This window comes from Neoarius graeffei, chromosome 5 (assembly GCF_027579695.1).
Source record: "Neoarius graeffei isolate fNeoGra1 chromosome 5, fNeoGra1.pri, whole genome shotgun sequence".
NCBI lineage: Eukaryota > Metazoa > Chordata > Actinopteri > Siluriformes > Ariidae > Neoarius > Neoarius graeffei.
Window position 1 is genome coordinate 45,633,851 of NC_083573.1, and position 25,265 is coordinate 45,659,115.

General features: G+C 42.7%; 1 protein-coding gene across 1 annotated transcript in view; it reads left to right on the forward strand.

Moving 5' to 3' along the window:
• The window catches only part of ankrd28b (ankyrin repeat domain 28b), a 147,018-nt gene that overhangs the window by 81,500 nt on the left and 40,253 nt on the right, over window positions 1-25,265 (forward strand). Inside the window, exons 11-20 of the mRNA XM_060921792.1 lie at window positions 1,183-1,265; window positions 8,951-9,014; window positions 12,007-12,075; window positions 12,371-12,511; window positions 12,635-12,746; window positions 14,594-14,620; window positions 14,711-14,785; window positions 21,065-21,266; window positions 23,795-23,882; window positions 24,371-24,488. Of these exons, the coding sequence (XP_060777775.1) occupies window positions 1,183-1,265; window positions 8,951-9,014; window positions 12,007-12,075; window positions 12,371-12,511; window positions 12,635-12,746; window positions 14,594-14,620; window positions 14,711-14,785; window positions 21,065-21,266; window positions 23,795-23,882; window positions 24,371-24,488 (979 nt within the window). The remainder of the gene's footprint in view (window positions 1-1,182; window positions 1,266-8,950; window positions 9,015-12,006; window positions 12,076-12,370; window positions 12,512-12,634; window positions 12,747-14,593; window positions 14,621-14,710; window positions 14,786-21,064; window positions 21,267-23,794; window positions 23,883-24,370; window positions 24,489-25,265) is intronic.

Consider the following 25,265-nt stretch of genomic DNA (forward strand, 5'->3'; position numbering starts at 1 on the left):
AACACTTTTCTCAGCAACTACAAATTATAACTGCTTGATATTTGGTATCGAGCTTCAGCTTGGGGTTTTATACCGTGTATACCGTTTTCAGGTCTGTCTCACATCGACTTCCTGTTTACCGACTGAATGTATTTACGAAACGTATAGTGTGGATTTTGACGCTATTTCAAGAAGCAAAATGCTATTTCAAAATGGCAGTTTACCAGGATGCTGTTTTGAAATCCCTGGGGAGAGACACTGCTCTTTACTGACTTGTTTCAGGGTTAATTATTCATTGAAGTCAACATTCATAATAAGTGTCTTATTCCTTCGATTGCTTGCATTCTGATGTAAGTGAGCAGTAGCTCACAGTTGATCTTGTTTAGTTTGTGCCAGCTGATATACAAGGTGTCTCAGAAAAGTAACAGGACTTAGTTTGCTTCTTCGATGTGAGGGGCATCGTCCACATAGAGTTCTTGCCACAGGGCCAGACAATCAACCAGCATGTCTACAAAGAGATCCTGCGGCGTTTGCTTCATTCAGTGCGTGAGAAGTGGCGAGAGTTGTGGCAGGACAACTCGTGGCTGCTTCAGGCTCACAACACCCTGAGCATCCGGCAGTTCCTCGCCGAGAACATCATCACCGTGCTGGAGCGACCTCCCTACTCACCCGACCTGGCTCCCTGTGATTTGATTTTCCTTTTCCCCAACCTCAAGGGGGTCATCAAGAGGACCCGTTTTCCGGACGTGGAAGTCATCAAGAGGGCCGTGACGACGGAGCTGCGGAGAATCCCGGGAGAATGCATGGAGGCAAAGCGGAGAAGGGTGGGAAAGTGCGTTAGACTCGAGGGGGATTATTTCGAAGGGGAAAACTTTGTAGTTTGGATTTGACAATTTTTTTTTTTTGTGACCCCAGTCCTGTCACTTTTCTGACACACCTCGTAAGTAGCAAAATATCCAAACGTTTATTTTTACAAAATATCCTGCCTTTGTTTTCCTTTTGCCTTGCAATGACTTAAAATACTTTTCACATAGTAGCCTTACTTTCACATGAAACTATTTTTTTTTTTCTTGCCAGCCCGCTCTCCTTGCTCGGTGAAATGCTTCCACAAAGATTCCAACATGTAGAAACTGAATGTAACATCACTCTTATCTACACATTATAAATGTATTATAACTACTCTGTTTTTGTGTTATTTTGTAGGCGGGGTGTCCATGGCATGTTTCCTCTGCATTTAGCCGTTCTTAGCGGCTTCTCAGACTGCTGCCGTAAACTGCTGTCCTCTGGTAAACCGTTTCTCCAGCACTTTTTAGTTTATACACTTAAGTTTTTTTTGGGGGGGGGAATTTGCTGAGGGACAGAAATGATTTGGGGGGCAACGAGGCGTTTCACATAGGCCCTGTCCACACGGCAACGGATTCAGGTGAATCTGATAAAATTGTTTATCGTTTCGGCCTGGCGTCCACACGGCACTGGCGTTTTGGGTGCCCCAAAACGAAATCTTTTGAGAACGGGTTCCAGAGTGGAAAGATCTGGCAACGGTGCCTTTGCGAAGTCGTCTGGATGAGTAGAACGGATTTGTTTACGATGACGTCACAACCACATGACTGTCAGTGCTTCACGCCGGGTAGAAGTGTAACGAACTCGATGTGAGTTGTCAACAAATCCTATAACTTGGTTCATGAAACGTGCTTACAAAATATTTTCACTGTGAATATTTATTGTGGGGCGGCACGGTGGTGTAGTGGTTAGCGCTGTCGCCTCACAGCAAGAAGGTCCTGGGTTCGAGCCCCGGGGCCGGCGAGGGCCTTTCTGTGTGGAGTTTGCATGTTCTCCCCGTGTCCGCGTGGGTTTCCTCCGGGTGCTCCGGTTTCCCCCACAGTCCAAAGACATGCAGGTTAGGTTAACTGGTGACTCTAAATTGACCGTAGGTGTGAATGTGAGTGTGAATGGTTGTCTGTGTCTATGTGTCAGCCCTGTGATGACCTGGCGACTTGTCCAGGGTGTACCCCGCTTTTCGCCCGTAGTCAGCTGGGATAGGCTCCAGCTCGCCTGCGACCCTGTAGAACAGGATAAAGCGGCTAGAGATAATGAGATGAGATGAGATATTTATTGTGTAATGGTGCAAAGTGAGAGAGAGAGAGAGAGAGAGAGAGAGAGAATAGCCCTTAGGCAGAGTCAATCCCGCCAGCAAACATAGGGAAAAAAAGGAGCGATCTCACCTCTTCAGATGTTGGTTTAAGTCCTACAATACATTCCTCAAAAAGGGCGTAGAAGAACAAATTAATCCATCAACGTGTAGCATTCAATTTATTCTGGACCATTAAAGACGCTGCCTTCCGCGTAGAATCATACGTCATCCTCGCCGCCATATTGGATGGGTCAAAGCGGAGAATAAAGATGCCTCATTCATGTGCTGCGTTTAACTGTACCAACAGGTTTACCGTCCAAACGAGATCACATGGGATTACCTTTCACAGGTGAGACTGGAAAAATACTTTTCATTGTATTTGGTCATTATAACGTAACTTTACGAACAGATTTTTCTGACTTTCTGGCTAATATGAAGTCTTGCGCATAATAGTTTATGTGCATTCGTCCTACTTCTTCTATTGTCCTGGTGTCTCCGATGGGACCGTCTTACAGCGCTCCTAGAGGTGTGGCATGTGTATTGCATCGTTTTCGGCAAGCGTTGCGTTGCCATATGGACCTGATATTTTACTGATCCGTTGCCCATGTGGATGCGATATTTTTTTAATAACAGCTCGTTGCCGTTGTCGTGTGGATGTAGCCATAGAAGCATTTCTGAAATGTGTTCAGTTGTCTGTATCAAGCAGATCTCACAATGTCTTTTCTAACGAGTGTTTAAATCCACACTAGCTTTTTAATCACAGAATGATTGACACCTAGGAAATCTGTTTGGATAATGTGGTTTACATCACCTAATTACTGTCTTTCTTTTTTTTCTTCTTTTTCTCTTTTTCTCTTTCTTCTTTTTCTCTTTTTCTCCTTTTTCTCTTCTTTCTTTCTTTCTTTCTTTCTTTCTTTCTTTCTTTCTTCTTTTTCTCTTTCTTTTTCTTTTTCTTCTTGTTCTCTTTCTTCTTTTTCTTTCTTTCTTTCTTTCTTTCTTTCTTTCTTTCTTTCTTTTGTAACAATATTATTTATATGTATACTGTATGTCTTTTGGAATTTCATGATACAATAATCACTGCCGGAAACCGGTGGAGTGCTCCTGCTGGGTTGGGAGCAAGTTGCTGCCTCAAGTGAAGGAGTTCAAGTATCTCGAGTTCTTGTTCACGAGTAATGGTAAAATGGAGCGTTAGATGGATTGGGGCGGCGTCAGCAGTAATGCAAGCATTGTATCGGTCCGTCGTGGTGAAGAGGGAGCGGAGCTGAGCTGGAAGGCAAAGCTTTAGATTTGACCTATGGTCATGAACTTTGAGTAGTGACCGAAAGGATGAGGTTGTGGATACAAGCGGCTAAAATGAGCTTTCTCCGTAAGGGTGGCTGGACTCACTTTTAGAGATTAGGGTGAGGAGCTCAGACTTCCAGAGGGATCTCGGAGTAGAGCCGCTTGCTCCTTCATGTCGAAAGGAGTCAGCTGAGGTGGTTCGGGCATCTGATTAGGATGCCTCCTGGGCGTCTTCCTTTGGAGGTTTTCCAGGCACGTCCAACTGGGAGGAGACCTCGGGGTAGACCCAGAACACGCTGGAGAGATTATATATCTCATCTGTCCTGGGAGCGCCTTGGGATCCCCCAGGAGGAACTGGAAAGCGTTGCTAGGTAGAAGGACCCCTAGAATAGCCTGCTGCCACCGCAACCCGACTTCGGATAAGCGGAAGAGGATGGATGGAAGGAAGGAAGGAAGGAAGGAAGGTAGGTAGGTAGGTAGGCAGGTAGGTAGGTAGGTACAATGCCATTTCACTGGTTCACAAGAAAGTAAACCTGAAACTGGCTTCTGCTAAATCATCTGGATACAAAAGTGTTATCATAGAGGAGGCGTCATACTACAGACATCACCTTAACAATCAAGCTCCATAAAAAGGGCTAAGCTGATACATGATATGGGTTTTAGCCCGATTTTGTTGTTGTATGCAGTTTTCCAGTTAGCTTTCGAAGAGCGCAGGATACCAATGATTATCGAAGCAATTTTGCACACATCGCTATCGACAAAGAATCTCTCATGCAAAATTGGGCAACTGTGCAAGGTGGATTACTTTTGTGAAATAAAGTAAGAAACTTCTTAGTTAACCAGTTTAATACAGTGCTTCATAATACTATATAGAATTTGGGCATGGCGTTGGTTTTTGAGGGCAGGGCGTAAGCTCTGGAAGGAAGGGCATGGCACGGCGCCCTGGTAGAATAAACTGGCTGGAACGCGAGTGTACAGTCCCATCGTTAAGGAAAATCTTTGGTCAGGTGTTGAGGTCGTTCATCTTGCAACCCCGATTCCAAAAAAGTTGGGACAAAGTACAAATTGTAAATAAAAACGGAATGCAATGATGTGGAAGTTTCAAAATTCCATATTTTATTCAGAATAGAACATAGACGACATATCAAATGTTTAAACTGAGAAAATGTATCATTTAAAGAGAAAAATTAGGTGATTTTAAATTTCATGACAACACCACATCTCAAAAAAGTTGGGACAAGGCCATGTTTACCACTGTGAGACATCCCCTTTTCTCTTTACAACAGTCTGTAAACGTCTGGGGACTGAGGAGACAAGTTGCTCAAGTTTAGGGATAGGAATGTTAACCCATTCTTGTCTAATGTAGGATTCTAGTTGCTCACCTGTCTTAGGTCTTTTTTGTCGTATCTTCCATTTTATGATGCACCAAATGTTTTCTATGGGTGAAAGATCTGGACTGCAGGCTGGCCAGTTCAGTACCCGGACCCTTCTTCTACGCAGCCATGATGCTGTAATTGATGCAGTATGTGGTTTGGCATTGTCATGTTGGAAGATGCAAGGTCTTCCCTGAAAGAGACGTCGTCTGGATGGGAGCATATGTTGCTCTCCTGGATATACCTTTCAGCATTGATGGTGTCTTTCCAGATGTGTAAGCTGCCCATGCCACACACACTAATGCAACCCCATACCATCAGAGATGCAGGCTTCTGAACTGAGCTCTGATAACAACTTGGGTCGTCCTTCTCCTCTTTAGTCTGAATGACACGGCGTCCCTGATTTCCATAAAGAACTTCAAATTTTGATTTGTCTAACCACAGAACAGTTTTCCACTTTGCCACAGTCCATTTTAAATGAGCCTTGGCCCAGAGAAGACGTCTGCGCTTCTGGATCATGTTTAGATACGGCTTCTTCTTTGAACTATAGAGTTTTAGCTGGCAACGGCGGATGGCACGGTGAATTGTGTTCACGGATAATGTTCTCTGGAAATATTCCTGAGCCCATTTTGTGATTTCCAATCCAGAAGCATGCCTGTATGTGATGCAGTGCCGTCTAAGGGCCCGAAGATCACGGGCACCCAGTATGGTTTTCCGGCCTTGACCCTTACGCACAGAGATTCTTCCAGATTCTCTGAATCTTTTGATGATATTATGCACTGTAGATGATGTTGATATGTTCAAACTCTTTGCAGTTTTACAGTGTCGAACTCCTTTCTGATATTGCTCCACTCTTTGTCGGCGCAGAATTAGGGGGATTGGTGATCCTCTTCCCATCTTTACTTCTGAGAGCCGCTGCCACTCCAAGATGCTCTTTTTATACCCAGTCATGTTAATGACCTATTGCCAATTGACCTAATGAGTTGCAATTTGGTCCTCCAGCTGTTCCTTTTTTGTACCTTTAACTTTTCCAGCCTCTTATTGCCCCTGTCCCAACTTTTTTGAGCTGTGTTGCTGTCATGAAATTTCAAATGAGCCAATATTTGGCATGAAATTTCAAAATGTCTCACTTTCGACATTTGATATGTTGTCTATGTTCTATTGTGAATACAATATCAGTTTTTGAGATTTGTAAATTATTGCATTCCATTTTTATTCACAATTTGTACTTTGTCCCAACTTTTTTGGAATCGGGGTTGTAGAATGCATAATACATAAGGGCAGGGGTGTCAAACTCAAATACACAGTGGGCCAAAATTTAAAACTTGAACAAAGTCGCGGGCCAACATTGAACAAATGAACCTTTTAATATGGACCCAAACAAGTTTTGCTTTAGCATTGAATATGGAACAAGCAACGCTTATTACTATACAATATATAACAATAGTGCAGACATGCTAAATCGAATTTCAAATAAAAAAAAACACATCAATGGCATTAATTTATTAAATGAAATGTAAATAAAAATCGTATGCCTCTTTTCTATTTGCAGCCTTCTGATTTAAATATCAAAATAAACTTTTTCCACAGGCTAATAATTTTAAAAATAAAATAACCATAATAAATCAATCAACCATTCAAGCCCATGCCTTGGAGTAGCAAGAAAAAGTGCATAAAGAAAAGGTTAATTATTGCTCAGTTTGCTACACACTGATCTAATCTGATGTGCCCAAGCCAGATACCTGGCATCTCTTCTTGGATGCTAGTTCATCAGTGTCTGGGCTCAGGCTCTGAGCTGAGGAAATCCTCGGTATCGAGCGAAGGTGTTCATCAGTCAGACGTCCCCTGTGAGATGTTTTGGTCATCTTCATTGAGGAGAAAAGTTGCTCACATAGATAAGTGCTGCCGAACACGGAGAGCATCTTAGCAGCTTGGGTGCGGAGCTGAGGCATTGTGTCAGGGATGAACTGTGGAAACTGTGTGGCGCCCACAGCATCATACTTTGACTTCAGCGTGTCGTTACACTGGAGTTCAATCAGCTCCATTTGGAGGTTGGTTGGTGCGTTTTCCACATCAACTGCGAAGGGATTACTGAGCAGTTCAAACCTACATTTCTGGACATCAAAGTCGGCAAATCGCCAGCTAAACTCAGCACCAAGTACACTGAGCTTTTCAGTAAACTGTGCGCGTGGGAACACGGCGGTAGAGATCTGCGTTTTTATGGTTTGGCAGCAGGGAAAATGGCCAAGGTTTCCTTGCAGCATCTGATTCTCCCACAGGCACAGTTTAGTTTTAAAAGCCCTCACTGCAGCGTACATGTCTGTGATGATGCGCCCCCGCCCCTGAAGCTGCAGGTTCAGCGCATCGAGATGGCTCGAGATGTCACACAGAAAGGCCAGCTCACACAAATATAAAACAGATATTCTTCCTCCCACCTGTCCAGAAAGCTCTGGTTTTCTGCCTTTCTTTTCGCCATTTTTGGGAAGGGGTAGCACGGTGAAAGTTGTAGCGTGAAGTCACTATGGCAACTGTCCGTTTGTTGTTGAACGTTTGGACGTCCTACTGCGTTTCCGGGTCCTGTCCTGATTGACGCGCCAAAACAACAGCAGAGCATTATGGGATTTGTAGTATTAGCGGTGAATGCGCTGTATACACAAATCCGACGAGTAGTCATTTGGGATTGCCTCGCGGGCCCAATATAATTACACTGCGGGCCAAATTTGGCCCGCGGGCCAGAGTTTGACACCCATGATAAGGGCATGCATAATGAATGCAGGAGGTTTGGCCTAGACTCCTTAGTTCCAGTGAAGAGAAAATTGTAATTCTACAGCACACACACCTCATTCTAATCTCTACAACTGTGTGCTTCCAGCTTTGGGGAAACAGATTAGGGAAGGCCCACAAAAGAGTGTACAAACTTTTGGCTGTATAGCGTAGGCCTAGACTCTTCATCGTATAATCTGACGTGAAGAACGTGTTCTCACAGTGTCTGTTACAGAATTCAGTCTTGTGCAGTGTGATACTCAAAGCACTGCTGAAATCTCAGCATAAAATGACTTTAGAAAGAATTTGGATTGGTTTCTACTGTGAGCTATTGAGTGAAAAGAATTTTTAGCAAGCGGCACGTTAAAGGAACAGTCCACCATACTTCCATAATGAAATATGCTCTTATCTGAATTGAGACGAGCTGCTCCGTACCTCTCCGAGCTTTGGGCGACCTCCCAGTCAGTCAGACGCAGTCAGACGCGCTGTCACTCCTGTTAGCAATGTAGCTAGGCTCAGCATGGCCAATGGTATTTTTTGGGGCTGTAGTTAGATGCGACCAAACTCTTCCGCGTTTTTCCTGTTTACATAGGTTTATATGACCAGTGATATGAAACAAGTTCAGTTACACAAATTGAAACGTAGCGATTTTCTATGCTATGGAAAGTCGGCACTATAATGACAGGCGTACTAACACCTTCTGCGCACTTCGACAGCGCATTGATATCTGAGCTCCGTATCAATGCGCTGCCGAAGCGCGCAGAAGGTGTTAGTACGCCTGTCATTATAGTGCGCACTTTCCATAGCATAGAAAATCGCTACGTTTCAATTTGTGTAACTGAACTTGTTTCATATCACTGGTCATATAAACCTATGTAAACAGGAAAAACGCGGAAGAGTTTGGTCGCATCTAACTACAGCCCCAAAAAATACCATTGGCCATGCTGAGCCTAGCTACATTGCTAACAGGAGTGACAGCGCGTCTGACTGACTGGGAGGTCGCGCAAAGCTCGGACAGGTACGGAGCAGCTCGTCTCAATTCAGATAAGAGCATATTTCATTATGGAAGTACGGTGGACTGTTCCTTTAAAGTGGTAGATACAAAAAGAAATATTAATTGTGATTCTGTGACCACCAAGACAATTTCCTTTGGAAGTAGTGTTCATTTCGTTGACTAGACAAAAGATGAAAAGTGTGACGTAGCAGGAGCCTTCTATAGGCTACACATGTCGAGGTCCTGAGATCGTGACTTTGCTATTAGTACTTGGCAAACGGGATAACACTAGATCCGAGGCACACTGGTGGTCTAGAATGGGAATATTGAAAAGTATTTGGGATTCACACCAGTGTATGTTGAACCTATGCGTTAGTCTCTCTCGTAGGTTTCTTCTCCAGTGCACTGACTCCTTTCTGTCTTTCACAGGCTTCGATATCGACACGCCTGATGATTTCGGAAGGACCTGTTTACATGCTGCAGCAGCTGGAGGGTCAGAGCTTTCACTATTTCTTAAAGCAGATATGCAGAGCCTTTATTTTTAAATAAATTTCTGAGCGGATAGTATCTCCATCCTTGACTCTTGTATGCTGCATAAATGGGAATAAAAAATATATATTTTTGAGAGTTAAAATCGACCGCAAAGTTGGTATTCGAGCTGCCCCGCTGAGCCAGACAGCCCTGAGCGCGTGACGTCACAGCGGGAACCGGTTTTAAGGCCGAGGCCTTTTACAGCTATTAGACTGGTACCAAAATTCAAAAAAGTGCTTATTTAAGGAGTTAAAGGCATTTTTGAGACAAAGTCGGCAAACAGTAGTCTGGTTAACACCAGACCATATCACAAGTGAAATATGGTCTGGAATCCGCCTATTGAATTTCTCGTAGGGGAGGTGTGGTTTACGATTGTCAACGGCCGTTTATTGGACGTTGCGAATGTCTATCATTTGGCGTATACGTAGCCCATGGCCAATCATGGCAGTTGTACCCGGTGACGTAGTTAGAGCGGCGAAGAAAAGGAAAGAGAAAGAGAAGGCAAAACAAAAATAGACTGTAACGCCAAACGCTGTTCTTTTTTTAAAACAAACTTTCGCTCTAAACTATTCAGAACAGTGTCTAAAGCTTGATCGAAAGTTTGGTTTGTATCGCTCGCCGCCATGTTAAATGTGATCCGTAAACAGTCCCAAATAAACTACAAGCTTCCGTTTGTCGAGTAGTACGCGTCACCGTCTTCCCACCCCTCCCCACTCTCTGATTGGCTCCCTAACTCAGGCGAGCCTTTAGACCATAGTTTCCATGCTGTCTTTTCAGATCGGAACGATTGTGCAAAGCAGCATGGGATTTCCCAGGCTAGGCAAACAGTCTTATTTTGTCAATTTGGGTGTGTCGAATTCAAATCTGCAATATGCCGAGCTCTATCTGACCTCTGTTGACCTCTAGAGGTCATTGAACTTTGGGCCTGTAAACGTCTCAGCTGAACCCAGTTTCTCAGCTTTCTAAGGAATGAAATGTACTAAAATGATTAATGAAGTTAGCAAATGGCCTTGTTTGTTAAATGTTTGGGTGCTGAATTCATTTTTCATTTGTAAAACGACATATGACCTCTGATAACCTCAAGGTCATTAAACTTTGCCTATAGGCCTATGCATTTAACGGCATTTTTAAACTGACTTTACTCCCCCAAAAAGAATATGAACAGACAAAAAACAAATAGAAAGGAACAAATACAACATTAAATGCCAGTCCATGCACATGTGACTTACTTTTCACAATGAGAATGCCTCGGCGATCACCTTACATAACATTGCATTACATTTAGCGGTTATTGTTTATACAAAGCTACTGAAAAAAGGACAGATTCAGCAGCATACAAAATGTGGGGGCATACAGGGTATACAGGTTAATCAGGGTTATATGAGAGTTTTTTTCTTTGTTTTGTTTTGTTTTAAACGGGGTAAAGCCTTTACAAAAAACAAACAACAAAGAAAAAAACTCTCATATATACTAACCCTGATTAACCTGTATACCCTGTATGCCCCCACATTTTGTATGCTGCTGAATCTGTCCTTTTTTCAGTGTCACAATTTTTTTTTTCAGTGACCTTTGGGTGTCACAATTCTGGATTTTGGTACCAGTCTATATAGACCAAAGTCATATAAATAAAAATTTATGGTGAAAGTAAGAAATACAGTGACCGACTTGCTCAACTTAGACTGATTTGACTTCTTTGATTGTGGGTTGACTCTCATTAAAACAGGATAGGCGTTATAACTTATGCAACATACATGTACATGCATGCATTTTCACTGATAAAACGTAAAAGGCTAATTAAATAATCAGACGAACTGAGACAATCACATTCTGAAGCAAATTAAATAATCTTATACTGCTAACTTAAACACAATACAAGTTACATGTATTAATCTAAATGCAGGTAAACAACGTGTTTTTGTCATTTTATATCCAAATGAGAGTCGGAGCTTACCCGTCTGTGTTCTCGCTTCTTGAAGGCCGATTGTTTTGAAAAAGTCTGACTTTCAGTTGTTCGTTCAGTTCTCCGTTCATTTGCTTTTTCCACGTAAGGGCGAGATGGCAGCAATATCTAGCAGAGAAATCAGACGGCTGCTCCACTCATTCTCCATTTTCTCCCTACTGAGTACTCCGCCATTACTGCTCGGCTCAGGCGATTACTAAAACTCGGAACGGGACATCACCAGTTTTAGCAACAACCGCAGGGAGGTCACTGCCTGAGCGATATGTCACGTCCCGTTCCATCCCGGGTTTTAGCAACAACCCTCGGCTCACTCCGGGAGAACTGGTGCAACTGAACTTTGCTTTTTTTAAAAAAAAAATAAATTAATTAAATGAATCCTTTTCTTGTAGTTTTCTTTAATTGTTGGTACTGCACCCTCTTTCAATACGGGCTTATAGCCAACGCTCCTCAACAGATCAGAGGTCTCGTACGAGGCTTCAGTAAAATGTGCAGAGCAGAGGAGAGACCACTTTGTAGGCTCCCAATGTGCCCGTGAACTTCTCACAAAACGTGTCCAAATCTTTGCAGTTTGAACATTCTTGGACCATGAATGCAACATAAATCCACCTTCTGTCGTGTTGCTGCACCGATCAGCAACACATCTACGTGGCATGGCGATAAATTAGCTCAAAATGGAGGATCAGAGTTGCAGTCAGCTCTGTGTTTTAGTATAGCGGAAATGGTGATGAAACCGATAGACTTCCTGCTGTGACTTTACGGACGTCAAGGTCATTCACTCACACCGCTACCTATATAAATCACTTTAATCGTAAAAATTACTATATTAGATTTACTGGTAACGCTTAAAACTATTCCTGTGCCATTCTTGAGGTCTCAAGGCATTTATAAACGAAAGTGAGGCCATGGTTCTGCGTATATGCTTCAAGTTTGAGTAACTTTTGAAACATTTTGGGAGCTCGTCTTACTAATTCAAGCTTTGAATTTTCCGCTACAGGAATCTGGAATGTCTCAATCTTCTCCTCAATGCAGGGGCAGATTTTAACAAGAAGGACAGTTTTGGGAGGTGAGTTAAGTCTTATTCTGCTACTGCAGCCCAACTGTCAGGATGATCTACCAAGCTATCTTCTATAGCTTCATGTGTAGGAGGTGTGTGTAGATCCCATTGCCTGTCATGTTCCTCCTCTTCCTGTGAAGGCTCGCTTAAATGCTTACAGTTTGCCTCACATGCGAGAGTCTACTGTCTTGCCGAGAAGTGCTGATCATAATAATAATGAAGTAATAATACTCATAACACATTTTGTAATGAGGTTGTAGATTACATCATTGTCTTTACTTTAAATATACCATGCTCTTCCCAGGACGCCATTGCACTATGCAGCTGCAAACTGTAACTATCAGTGCCTCTTCGCTATGGTGGGTTCGGGAGCCAGTGTCAACGACCTGGACAAAAGGGGCTGCACTCCCCTGCACTACGCTGCTGCTTCGGACTCTGATGGAAAGTGAGTCACAGGATAGACCGGACTTGTTTCTGTGGATGGAGAACCGCACTTTTACTTTAATTGCATGTTTTTGTTCGCTGCTTGTGTGTGTGTGTAAATAAATAATGAGTTTATTCACCACAGGTGCCTGGAGTATTTGCTGAGGAACGATGGTAACCCAGGGATCCGAGACAATCAGGGTTATAATGCAGTGCACTATGCATCTGCATATGGACACCGGTTGTGTCTCGAGCTGGTAAGAACGGCTCATAGATAAATAAATGTGTTAAGGATAAAATCGGGGGCATCGTGGCTCAGGTGGATAAGGCGCCATACCATAAATCCGGGGACCCGGGTTCGATTCCGACCCGAGGTCATTTCCCGATCCCTCCCCGTCTCTCTCTCCCACACATTTCCTGTCTCTACACTGTCCTATCCAATAAAGGTGAAAAAGCCCCAAAAAAATCTTTAAAAAAAAAAAAAAGGATAAAATCGGCTCATGTTTAAAGGGGTACCAAATATAATATACAGTTGCTGATGTGACAAAGTAACGTATTCTTAAGTATTCTATCAAATTTATATACTAGAAAACAACGAAATATCTTGGTAATTGTAAATATAATAGTCGGTACGCTAAACGGCACAAGAGTCGCCATTTTTAAAAGACCGTGACGTCAGCCCTACCCGCTGCACTAGGAGAGAAGCGTGTAATCATGGCGTCGGGCACATCAAGTGAAAGCGACAGCTCTGTCGAATCATACGAAGAGATCCCGCAAGACACACTGCAAGCAGGCTATGGCTTAGAAGGGTACCAGTTTGAACCTAGGAGAGGTACTCTCGACTCCGGTGATGACGAAAGAAGAGAAGAAAGCTCGGATGACGGCGAGGATGAGACTGATGCTGAAAAGACACGTCTGGAGGATCGTTATGCTTTCCATCGGTCCTGTTATTACACCCGAAAGCAACACACTGTGGCATTGTGTAGCCGATCACTTACAGTTCATCCTGCTTTCCGATTCACACGTGCTATTCCCAACCTCAATGAGCCAACACAGCTGGGCACATACATACGTCATGAGTGTTACGCAGAGAAAATGAACGTGCATTCTGATTGGATAAAATTAATATCATGGCGGGCTGTTCAAACTGCGGAAATAGTTTGCTCGAGCTACTTTCAAAACACTATAACTTTCCAACCTTAGAAAAAAAAACTTTTGTAAGTCTTGAATAAGGTTCGTTAATGTGTTTTATTGTTATATTTACTCTATATATTGCCCTCTGTTCCCCTTTAAAGTGCATATTCTGGACCAAATTTGTTTTTGTTTTTTTTAATATGAAAGTATGTCCCTTTACACGCTCATCCAGAAGGGTAATTTTGCACAAGGCCGTCTGTCTACAGCAGAAAAAAATAAAATAACAAAACGCGTCTGGAAAAATCCCAAGCGAGTCTGGAGCCAGATTCGTGACGTCACCTGCGGAAGCGCCAGCAGGCTGCGAGAGCTTTGCACGGTTTCAGTGCACAGCCTGTGTAGACCAAGCGCTCCCATTTCTCTCTCATTGTCCGGTCTTTTGGGAAACGATGAGTACTAATCCCATCAAGATTGGTGTTGCTACACCCTCCTACGATACATCTGTTAACCATTTTAATAATTACGTGATAACGTTGAAGAAATTTGCAGAAAACCACCAGGTCGTTTTCTCGTAAACAAACCAGCGCTGACGTAGGATTCAGAGGGAGGCGTCCCGCACGCGACGTCACGAAAATCAATGTTTGCCGGGAAATCCAAATGCCAAGTTTTTTCAGAGGCGGCCCAATTCGCCTCAAATGGCCTGATTTCAACTGAATTTTTCTGGTATTGCGCAAGGAAAAAAATTGCACAAAATGCAAAATGTGACAGATATTTGACCAAAGTTTAATATAAAATAGGAGAATTACATTGATCTTGCTCCTGAATTTACCCGTGATGTGCACTTTAAAGTCTTTAATTTTCTTTAAAGCTGCTTTGCGACAGCGTCTGTGGTTAAAAGTGCTATACAAATAACCTTGATTTGACTTGACTTTGACATCTAAATGCAACTTTCTCATTTTCTTTTTCCTCCCAGATTGCGAGTGAAACCCCTTTAGATGTGGTGAGTACTAGTTCTCAGCTTTGTCAGATTTATTACCAGTTTTGTCTTATAACTCCTTTTGAATTTCTACTGTATCGCATTGTCTGCTAGCTAATGGAGACCTCAGGGACCGACATCCTCAATGATTCTGATGTTCGAGCTCCAGTTAGCCCACTTCATCTCTCTGTAAGTACATATGTGAGGATGTAGTAGTATCGCATAGCTAAAGAGGGAAACGAGCAGTAACAAAGAGAACCAGGTTTTTTTTTTTTAATATATATATTTGGTTTAATTATTTCAATCAGCAGAACTGCCAACCTTCATGCCTTTTGCATAGGACCTCTGGATTTTAAAAGTAGACGGCCTTTCGATTTCATAAAATCGGTGAAATTTAGTTCCCTCTGAAATTTGGTCATTGTGATACATGTTTATTTTTGCATATCTAATATCTATTTTAAAAAAAAACACAAAACTGCCATTCTGTACCTGGGAAGTTATTTAATTTGAGGGGATTCCTGAGCAAATAATGTGCATGAAATCACCCGCTTCACGCAGTCGAGCAGACAGAGCAAGTCCGTGTGCGCATGCGCAAGATTTCCTTTGACCGTGCACTGACAGTTCCATCATTCTGTCGCTAAACGAACAGCAGATCACACCGAGGTGCTCGCTGACCGCCGATATTTATTAGTTTGGTCCTGCGTTTCCTTTCCTTCGCAACATAACGTCTTTTCTTCTCGCTTTGCGTTACTGTAGTCGGTCTTTCACGTTTCATTCGCACACTCACATCCTCCATGTTTCTCTCCTGTTTCAAATTTGTATCCCACAATGCCTTGCGTGAACGTAGAAAGCCCACCACGTCATGCATGACGTAGTATCTTGTATTGCGTCATGGTGAAGCAGGAAAAAATAGCGGAGAATTTAGGGCCATGTGGCTTTAAATTCATTAATTGTTCTATTTTAAAAAAGCTAATAAAATTTGAAGTCTGTGATTCGAATTCAGTAGCTTTCGGTCCACTAAAGAAAAATAACTGGGTGTCAGGGAAAATTCTTTTTATCATGGACGCAAACGGCGCGCCTTTTGGCGGATGCCGCCTTTTTCACGGCTGTCTTTTTTTTTGGGGGGGGGGGGGGGGGCGTTGGAGTGTCTGATTATAATTTCATCAAAGTAAATCTGTATTAAAATTACTAAATGAGCAAATGCCGTTACAGTCCATGAAACATAGGAAGTATAAGTATGAGAAGAAAACAGTAAATCGGAAAGCTGCGCACGTAAAGCCAATTACATAACTTACGTAACTTACATTGGACTGATGGAAATCCTTGCGCGTGCAGTGAAGTGCAGCCAGCAGCCGATAATGGCGCGCAGCCAATTGGCTTTACGTGCGCAGCTTTCTGATTTACTGTTTTCTTCTCATACTTATACTTCCTGTGTTTCATGGACTGTAACGGCATTTGCTTATTTAGTAATTTTAATACAGAATTTACTTGGATGAAATTATAATCAGACACTCCAACACCCCCCCCCCCCCCCCCCCCCAAAAAAAAAAAAAAAAACAACTCATCGGATCTGAGCGATTCACACAAGTCCCCCAGACAGCCGTGAAAAAGGCGGCATCCGCCAAAAGGTGCGCCGTTTGCATCCATGTTTTATGGCCTACACTTGAAAAATCTGAAAGGCAGCATAGCTTTAATCTCAGTGTACACTAGTGCGTTCGCCTTGACTCAATTTTCTGCTTAAAAAGTGCACTCGTGCTCACACCTCACTTCCATCAAGGCAAATTTTAGAGAGATTTTAATTCATATTCATGAATTCAAAGCAATCAGTGTATGTTTAACATAGCCGACATTAGAAAAGTATATAATTACAAACAGTGAAATAATATTTACTTGGGATCGACTGAAATTTTCTGCCAAAAATGGTCAAAAACAGCACTTTTTTGGTTTAAAGGATTAAAGGAACAGTCCACCGTACTTCCATAATGAAATATGCTCTTATCTGAATTGAGACGAGCTGCTCCGTACCTCTCCGAGCTTTGCGCGACCTCCCAGTCAGTCAGACGCAGTCAGACGCGCTGTCACTCCTGTTAGCAATGTGGCTAGGCTCAGCATGGCCAATGGTATTTTTTGGGGTTGTAGTTAGATGCGACAAAACTCTTCCACGTTTTTCCTGTTTACATAGGTTTATATGAGCAGTGACATGAAACAAGTTCAGTTACACAAATTGAAACGTGGCGATTTTCTATGCTATGGAAAGTCCGCACTATAATGACAGGCGTACTAACACCTTCTGCGCGCTTCGGCAGCGCATTGATATCTGAGCTCCGTATCAATGCGCTGCCGAAGGTGTTAGTACGCCTGTCATTATAGTGCGGACTTTTCATAGCATAGAAAATCGCCACGTTTCAATTTGTGTAACTGAACTTGTTTCATATCACTGGTCATATAAACCTATGTAAACAGGAAAAACGCGGAAGAGTTTGGTCGCACCTAACTACAGCCCCAAAAAATACCATTGGCCATGCTGAGCCTAGCTACATTGCTAACAGGAGTGACAGCGCGTCTGACTGCGTCTGACTGACTGGGAGGTCGCGCAAAGCTCAGAGAGGTACGGAGCAGCTCATCTCAATTCAGATAACAGCATATTTCATTATGGAAGTACGGTGGACTGTTCCTTTAAATAGGGTTACGATGATGAAGCGCCATATCGAAGACTCTCTCTACAAATAATTCTTTGAATAGTATTGATCATTAGAATGTTATTAATAACTGCTTGCTTGCTGCCTTTTGCTCTCCTGGCCAGCTCAGACACGTTCACGCTGTTTGAGTAGCAGCAGATCAGCAGGGGAAAATATGGAATGATTTCTCTGTAAAAGTGACTGTACTTATGCAGACGTGGACAGATTTGTTGGTACCCGTTCACAAAAAAAACAAAACACAACCATCTCTGATTAAACTTGAAACTGACAATGGCATCCATCGTTGTTTATTCCATGTTAAATCAAAAGTCTGATTTTTGTTATTGATTCAGCTGAATATTTTACATAACAAAACAAATGAAAATGGTATCGACAAAAACGATGGTACCCTTAACTGAATATTTTGTTGCACAACCGGTTAACAGTTGATGTCTGTAGCTCTCGGTGAGACTTCTGCATCTGCCAACAGGTATTCTGTCCCACTCGTCCTGAGCAAACTGCTCCAGCTGTCTCAGGTTTGAGGGCTGCCTTCTCCACACAGCATGTTTCAGCTCTTTCCAGAGATGTTCGATAGGATTCAGATCAGGGTCCGGTTTCACTAAAGTAGTTTAGACTGGTCTATGGGTTAAGATTGGTCTTAAGTTTCTTTATAGACCAGTCTAATGCAAGTAAGACAGTTTCACAAAAGTTAAGACTAATTTTTTAAGTCTAATTTTAGGCTTAAAAAGTAAGACACCCTCCCCCCAGTCTAATATGGGTCTAAGGGCTCATCTCATCTCATCTCATCTCATCTCATTATCTCTAGCCGCTTTATCCTTCTACAGGGTCGCAGGCAAGCTGGATCCTATCCCAGCTGACTACGGGCGAAAGGCGGGGTACACCCTGGACAAGTCGCCAGGTCATCACAGGGCTGACACATAGACACAGACAACCATTCACACTCACATTCACACCTACGGTCAATTTAGAGCCACCAGTTAACCTAACCTGCATGTCTTTGGACTGTGGGGGAAACCGGAGCACCCGGAGGAAACCCACGCGGACACGGGGAGAACATGCAAACTCCACACAGAAAGGCCCTCGCCGGCTCCGGGGCTCGAACCCAGGACCTTCTTGCTGTGAGGCGACAGCGCTAACCACTACACCACCGTGCCGCCGGGTCTAAGGGCTATAAAATTTAATTTAAAAAAAAAAACAGTCAAGCCATAAGTGCCATCAATGTCAATAACTACAAGAAAGCTTGAAATGTTAAGGCAGTGAAGTACATTGCAAGTATGTAATACACAAATTTAGGCTATTATAAGCTAACTATAAAGTATTCAATAAAGCAATAAAGAACAAACAGTGTAATGCCAGCTTATTCTTTTTATTACATATATAATATAAATATCAATTCATTTATGCATGTAATTACATCACCACTCATCACTTATCTCTCTCTCTCATACACTCACTCACACACACACACACACACACATTACTACATCACTCCTCCATCTGCGCGAGTCTCTTCAATTTAAGTTGCAGTCTTTCCTTTTGGTAGGCTCTTCGTGTAGTGTCACATCCGCGCAGGTACTGGGTGATGACAACTCCGAGGGTGAAGGAGCCTCAGCTTCAATGTTGCTAGCAACGTTGCTAAGGGAGTTGCTGCTGGGTCTGGCGAAGCCGGTTACTCCGCTCTCCTTTCCTCCTTTCACTCCCCAGAATAAGGGTGACTCGTCGCCATAAATGTTAATGACCATTTCGGTGGTTACTTTTAGTTTCTTCAAACCCCCTCCTCCAGTGGGGGTGTTTTTACGCACCGCAGCAACATCTCTTCTCGCAGATGGATTAACGCTATTCACAGACGACGTTATTTTTTTCCCACACTTCATGTTTTTTCTTATTGCTACATTCTTCGCTGAATTTGCCTAATAAAACGTCTTTGTAGGAATTAAATTCCTCTAATATAGCCAGATTTTCCGAGTGGCTAAACGGCACTGAACGACCACTGTGTCCGCCTTTTTTTTTTTTTTTTTGAAAAGAGTCTTAAAATACCCACAATCCTTTGCAGCATAGTACGACTTAAGATAGTCGGAGTCTTAACTGCTTTGTGCAACAGTATTTGTTAGACGTCTATGCTAAGCCCGACTATACCCGCTGTCTAAGTTAAAGTCATAGTCTAACTTGGTGAAACCGGCTGCAGAGCTCATAGAAGGCCACTTCAGAATAGTCCGGTGTTTTGTTCTTCACCATTTTGGGGTACTTGTAGCTGTGTGTTTTGGGTTTTTGTCCCATGACCTGTGACTGAAACAGAGCTTTCTGACACTGGGTAGTAAGTTTCACTCCAGAATGCCTTGATAGTCTTGAGATTTCATTCAGCCCTTCACAGATTCAAGGCATGCAGCAAAGCAGCCCCAAATCGTAACAAAGCCTCCTCTGTGTTTCCCTTTTTTTTTTTTTTCCAAAATTCCCCGCTGGCCGAAAGGCCCAAAGGGCGATTATGTTGTGGCGATGTCTGTCTGTCCGTCCGTCCGTCCCGGGAAGGGTGCTCACCTTCTGAAATCCATTCCTCTCTCAATTTTTGGAAGAATTTCACGAAACTTGACAGGATTCTTTGTTATACACTACCGTTCAAAAGTTTGGGGTCACTTTGAAATGTCCTTATTTTTGAAAGAAAAGCACTGTTCTTTTCAATGAAGATCACTTTAAACTAATCAGAAATCCACTCTATACATTGCTAATGTGGTAAATGACTATTCTAGCTGCAAATGTCTGGTTTTTGGTGCAATATCTCCATAGGTGTATAGAGGCCCATTTCCAGCAACTCTCACTCCAGTGTTCTAATGGTACAATGTGTTTGCTCATTGCCTCAGAAGGCTAATGGATGATTAGAAAACCCTTGTACAATCATGTTAGCACAGCTGAAAACAGTTGAGCTCTTTAGAGAAGCTATAAAACTGACCTTCCTTTGAGCAGATTGAGTTTCTGGAGCATCACATTTGTGGGGTCGATTAAATGCTCAAAATGGCCAGAAAAATGGCTTGACTATATTTCTTAATGTGTTATTCAATTACGTTTTCGGCTTTAGTAACCTTATATCGTGACTCGTATTGGCGACTAACTGCAGTTAAATATTATACTTTATCGGCCGATTCAGTTTTTAGCCCTGGTGAATTTAGTTCATGGCAGGCGTCGCTTATCCGCGCGATCTTCACGAGACTTGTGCGAGACTTTGAAATGTGAAGTGTCAGCGCCGCCATTTTGAAAACTGTTTTCCAAACGAAATATTACACAAAAACGAGTTTAAATGACGATTACTGCCTACTTTTTTCAAACTTTCCTGATTGCTATCAAAACAAACAAAACTTCCAGCTTGATTACGTCAGCATTCGAAAAAAGGCGGGTGCTGATTTGCGCTGTACATTTTACTTCCGTCCTACGATGTCTCGCGCAGGTCTCAACGAATCTCGTTTACGGCCGTTGCTTTGACATATGGACTGATATATTACAGAGCATATTTCAAACACTCATAACTTGCTATAGCAGTGACAAAATAGCGATCAAAAATGCATCCCGATATTTAATAAAATGAGAGAAATAGAATTTTGATCATAAAAAAAAATTTGCCTTCAGTTCTCCTTTAAATGTGAATGATTTTCTGTGACCTCTGTGAAGTAGTTGATGTACACACCACGCTGCTGTTATTTACCGTACAAATATACGGAGAATATTTCCGGTCAGAGTCCAGTGCTTGTGACTATTTCTCAGAAGTGTTGTTCCTCTTCAGGCGTATCACGGACACCACCAGGCCCTGGAGGTGCTCGTGCAGTCTCTGCTGGATCTGGATGTGAGGACGGCACAGGGCCACACACCTCTGGACCTGGCTGCTTTTAAAGGCCACGTGGAGTGTGTGGATGTTCTCATCAACCAAGGAGCCTCCATCCTTGTCAAGGACTACACTCACAAACGCACTCCAATCCATGCAGCAGGTACCCATCAAGAGTCACCGTAATTCTTCAGAATCAACTGCACTGGAAGTCGGTTCATTCGACACCCCAGCATTTGTGTGTACATCAGTTAATGTTGCACATTTAAAATGTTTTTTTGTTTTTTAATCTAGAAAAAGCATGCAAACGTGTTGCAGAGATGCCAATCACTACGATTCGTGCGTAGTCACTACGTTTTTGACAGTAGCACTACGAGGCTACGGCCGTCTATTCAGTTTATATGGGATTCATGCGATTTTAGCATGGATGCGGTTCGAAACGCGTGAATCTATAAGGGTTCGCGATATTTTGCTGGTGTTCAGTACATTTGAGGCCAATTATCGCTTGATAATTCAATATTTTGACTGTATTTATGGTCAAAGTTTGCTTCGATGGGCGCCGCCATCTTTGTTGACAAGCGTTCTGCGCATGCGCAAATTAATTATCGATGCCGCGATGGAATGTCAAGCAGCCCATGTCACTAGGTATTGAGGGGCTGTCGGGGTGTTGTAACCTCACAAACTATCACTCAAAACATGAAATCAGGGTCGTCATCCACCCAACACACCATGTTCCGAATATGCAATGAACATTTCACGATATCTTCGCAAAAAGAAACGAAACACTGTTGGAACTGAAACAGTCATCTTCTGAAGTAAATCAATCAGAACCGAATAAGTAATCTGATGCCCCTTTTCCACCAAAGCAGCTCCAGGGCTGGTTCGGGGCCAGTGCTTAGTTTGGAACCGGGTTTTCTGTTTCCACTGACAAAGAACTGGCTCTGGGGCCAGAAAAACCGGTTCCAGGCTAGCACCAACTCTCTGCTGGGCCAGAGGAAAGAACCGCTTACGTCAGCGGGGGGGCGGAGTTGTTAAGACCAACAACAATAACAAGACCGCGAAAGATCGCCATTTTTAAGCGACGAGAAGCAGCAGCTGTACAAACGCGAAGTAATTTATTATTATTGTTGTTGCCACTGCTGCTTCTTCCGTGTTGTTTTTGCTTTGATATTCGCGCCAAGGTTTATGCAAACATAGCGACGTAACTTCTGTATACAGCGACATAACTGATGTATACAGCGACGTAACTGACGTATACAGCGACGTAATGACGTGGCTCCGCTTAGCCCCGCGAGCGATGGAAAAGCAAACTGGTTCTCAGCTGGCTCACAAGTTGAACGAGTTGTGAACCAGCACCAGCACTGGCCCCGAACCAGCCCTGGAACTGATTTGGTGGAAAAGGGGTATGACTTGATATTGATGAGATTAAAAGTGAAAGGAAGTTGATAAAAATTAAAAGTAATCAAAGTGACTTGACATTAATCATGGGAATAAAAAGGAAATAGACATGTTCCAGTACAACTATTTGAGTATTGCTAATTGAGTGTTCCAGCATATTCTCTATAAACATTGATGGCATGTAATCTGCATTTGTTTAGTAAACTATCAGGGATGCAAACGGTGCGCCTTTTGGCGGATGCCGCCTTTTTCACGGCTGAATCGTGCAGATCCAATTTTTTTTTTGGGGGGGGGGGGGGCGTTGGAGTGTCTGAATAATTTCATCAGAGTAAATTCTGTATTAAAATTACTAAATGAGCAAATGCCGTTACAGTCCATGAAACATAGGAAGTATAAGTATGAGAAGAAAACGGTAAATCAGAAAGCTGCGCACATTTACGCGGAAGCTGCGCAAATGTGCGCAGCTTTCTGATTTACTGTTTTCTTCTCGTACTGTATTAAAAGTAATTTTAATACAGAATTTACTTTGATGAAATTATTCAGACACTCCAACGCCCCCCCCCCCCCCCCAAAAAAAAAATTGGATCTGCACGATTCAGCCGTGAAAAAGGCGGCATCCGCCAAAAGGCACGCCGTTTGCATCCCTGACTATTTGAGTATTTGCTAAATGAGTGTTCCAGTATGTTATCTATAAATATTGATGGTATGTAATCTGCATTTGTGTAGTAAAGTTAAAAAATAATATTCACTGTTTGAAAGTTGATTGTATACAAATTACCAGAGAAGTCTTTACTTTGTGTGAATGTGGTGAGTTAGGAGTATCACTCATGAGAAAATCGTGAGTGATTGTGGTTTGGTTTTATTTTTCAGATAATTGGAAAAAAAAAAAACCAAATCAACAATTTTCTCCCCCCAAAACCAACATGTCCCAGTTCGTTTTAGTTACCTGTATTTACTCAGAATGGCCCTAAAAAAGCACCAATTTCCAAAATTTTCTCGGGGGGCTTACAGTGCCCCCGAACCCCCAGCTGGATTGGACCCTGCGGGCGCTCCGCTCATATGCATGTGTCACTACACATTGATTTCACAAAAGGTTGGCATCTCTGGTGTTGAATTAACATGAGCTACATGTTATGACCGAACCCATTTGACTTTTCTCACTGTAATTGGGTACAGATTGCATCTTTAGTGCACATAAACAGAGTTTAGCCTACAAGTAAACAGTTTGTGGAATCTGCAATCAGGATGATCTTTGTAAACATAGCCGTTGTGGTGTTCTCCTCCTCTTTGCAGCCACAAATGGCCACTCTGACTGTCTGCGTTTATTGATCGGAAATGCTGACATACAGAGCGCAGTTGACATTCAGGATGGTACTGGGCAGTAAGTTGTTTTGTTCTTGATTTATTTATAAATTTCTCTGTGATGCTCTTTTGCCGTTCTATTCTTTCGCCCGAGCAATCTGTGGTGATGCTTCAGCAACAGGATTTCCTTTGTCTGGAAGAATTATGTTGTTGTTATTCAGACTGTCCACTGCCTTGACTAAAGGCTTTGAGCTGCTTTTCAAACAGCGTATTTTCTCTCTGAAAGGCTAGACCATCTTTGAAAAACTTCAGAGATTGTTTATTATAATGTAGTACACAATGTAAGTTTTTGATCCTTGCAGGTGCAGTTCTACATAAAGGACTATAGCGGTAGCCAAGTGTTCAAAACGGGCCTGGTCAAGAATGTGCCAAGAGAAACCCATGTTATTACACAACCGCTAAATGTGCTCTACGATCACTGTATGAGTGATTAAGCTAAGCTAAAACCTTCTAGATCTGAGAAGCCTCGACTTGTCTGGGATTAATCCTCTGCTGTGTTTTTCCCAGGACGCCTCTGATGCTGGCTGTGTTGAGCGGTCACACGGACTGTGTGTATTCTTTGCTCAATAAAGGAGCCAACGTAGGAGCCAAAGACAAGTGGGGACGCACTGCTTTACACAGAGGGGTAAATTGTCTCTTTTTAGACAAAATTTTCAGTGAAAAGAAGTCTTTTACGGGGCGGCACGGTGGTGTAGTGGTTAGCGCTGTCGCCTCACGGCAAGAAGGTCCGGGTTCGAGTCCCGTGGCCGGCGAGGGCCTTTCTGTGTGGAGTTTGCATGTTCTCCCCGTGTCCGCGTGGGTTTCCTCCGGGTGCTCCGGTTTCCCCCACAGTCCAAAGACATGCAGGTTAGGTTAACTGGTGACTCTAAATTGACCGTAGGTGTGAATGTGAGTGTGAATGGTTGTCTGTGTCTATATGTCAGCCCTGTGAGGCCATCCTTAAAAAAAAAAATCCGTTTCCTGTCCACCGGGTGAGCAAAAAAATTTTCAGTCGGGAGGGAGGGATTTTTTTTTTTTTAATTTATGGATGGATAAGAAATCGCAATGCTGTGTTTGCTTTTTCTTTCAGTACTTTTTTATTATAAAAGCAGACACATTTAATAAAATATGACAGTTTAATCAACTGAAACTTGTACAAAAACTTTAAGTTAGCATTTTAAATGCTGACTGCAACATTTGCAAAACTTTTACAAAGGTACTTAAAATGTCCGACACACGGACTTTTTGTAGTTCTCAATCGAGCGTTAGGCCTAGTTCGGATGAAATTACACTATTAAAATGATCACTGAATGATTTGTTTTTCTGAATCTTTACTATTTTGTTGTTCGCTAGAATACCATTTTGTGATTTCACACTTAAGCAAATGTTTGAAAACTCCGGATCTTCTTCCTTCATGGTGGCT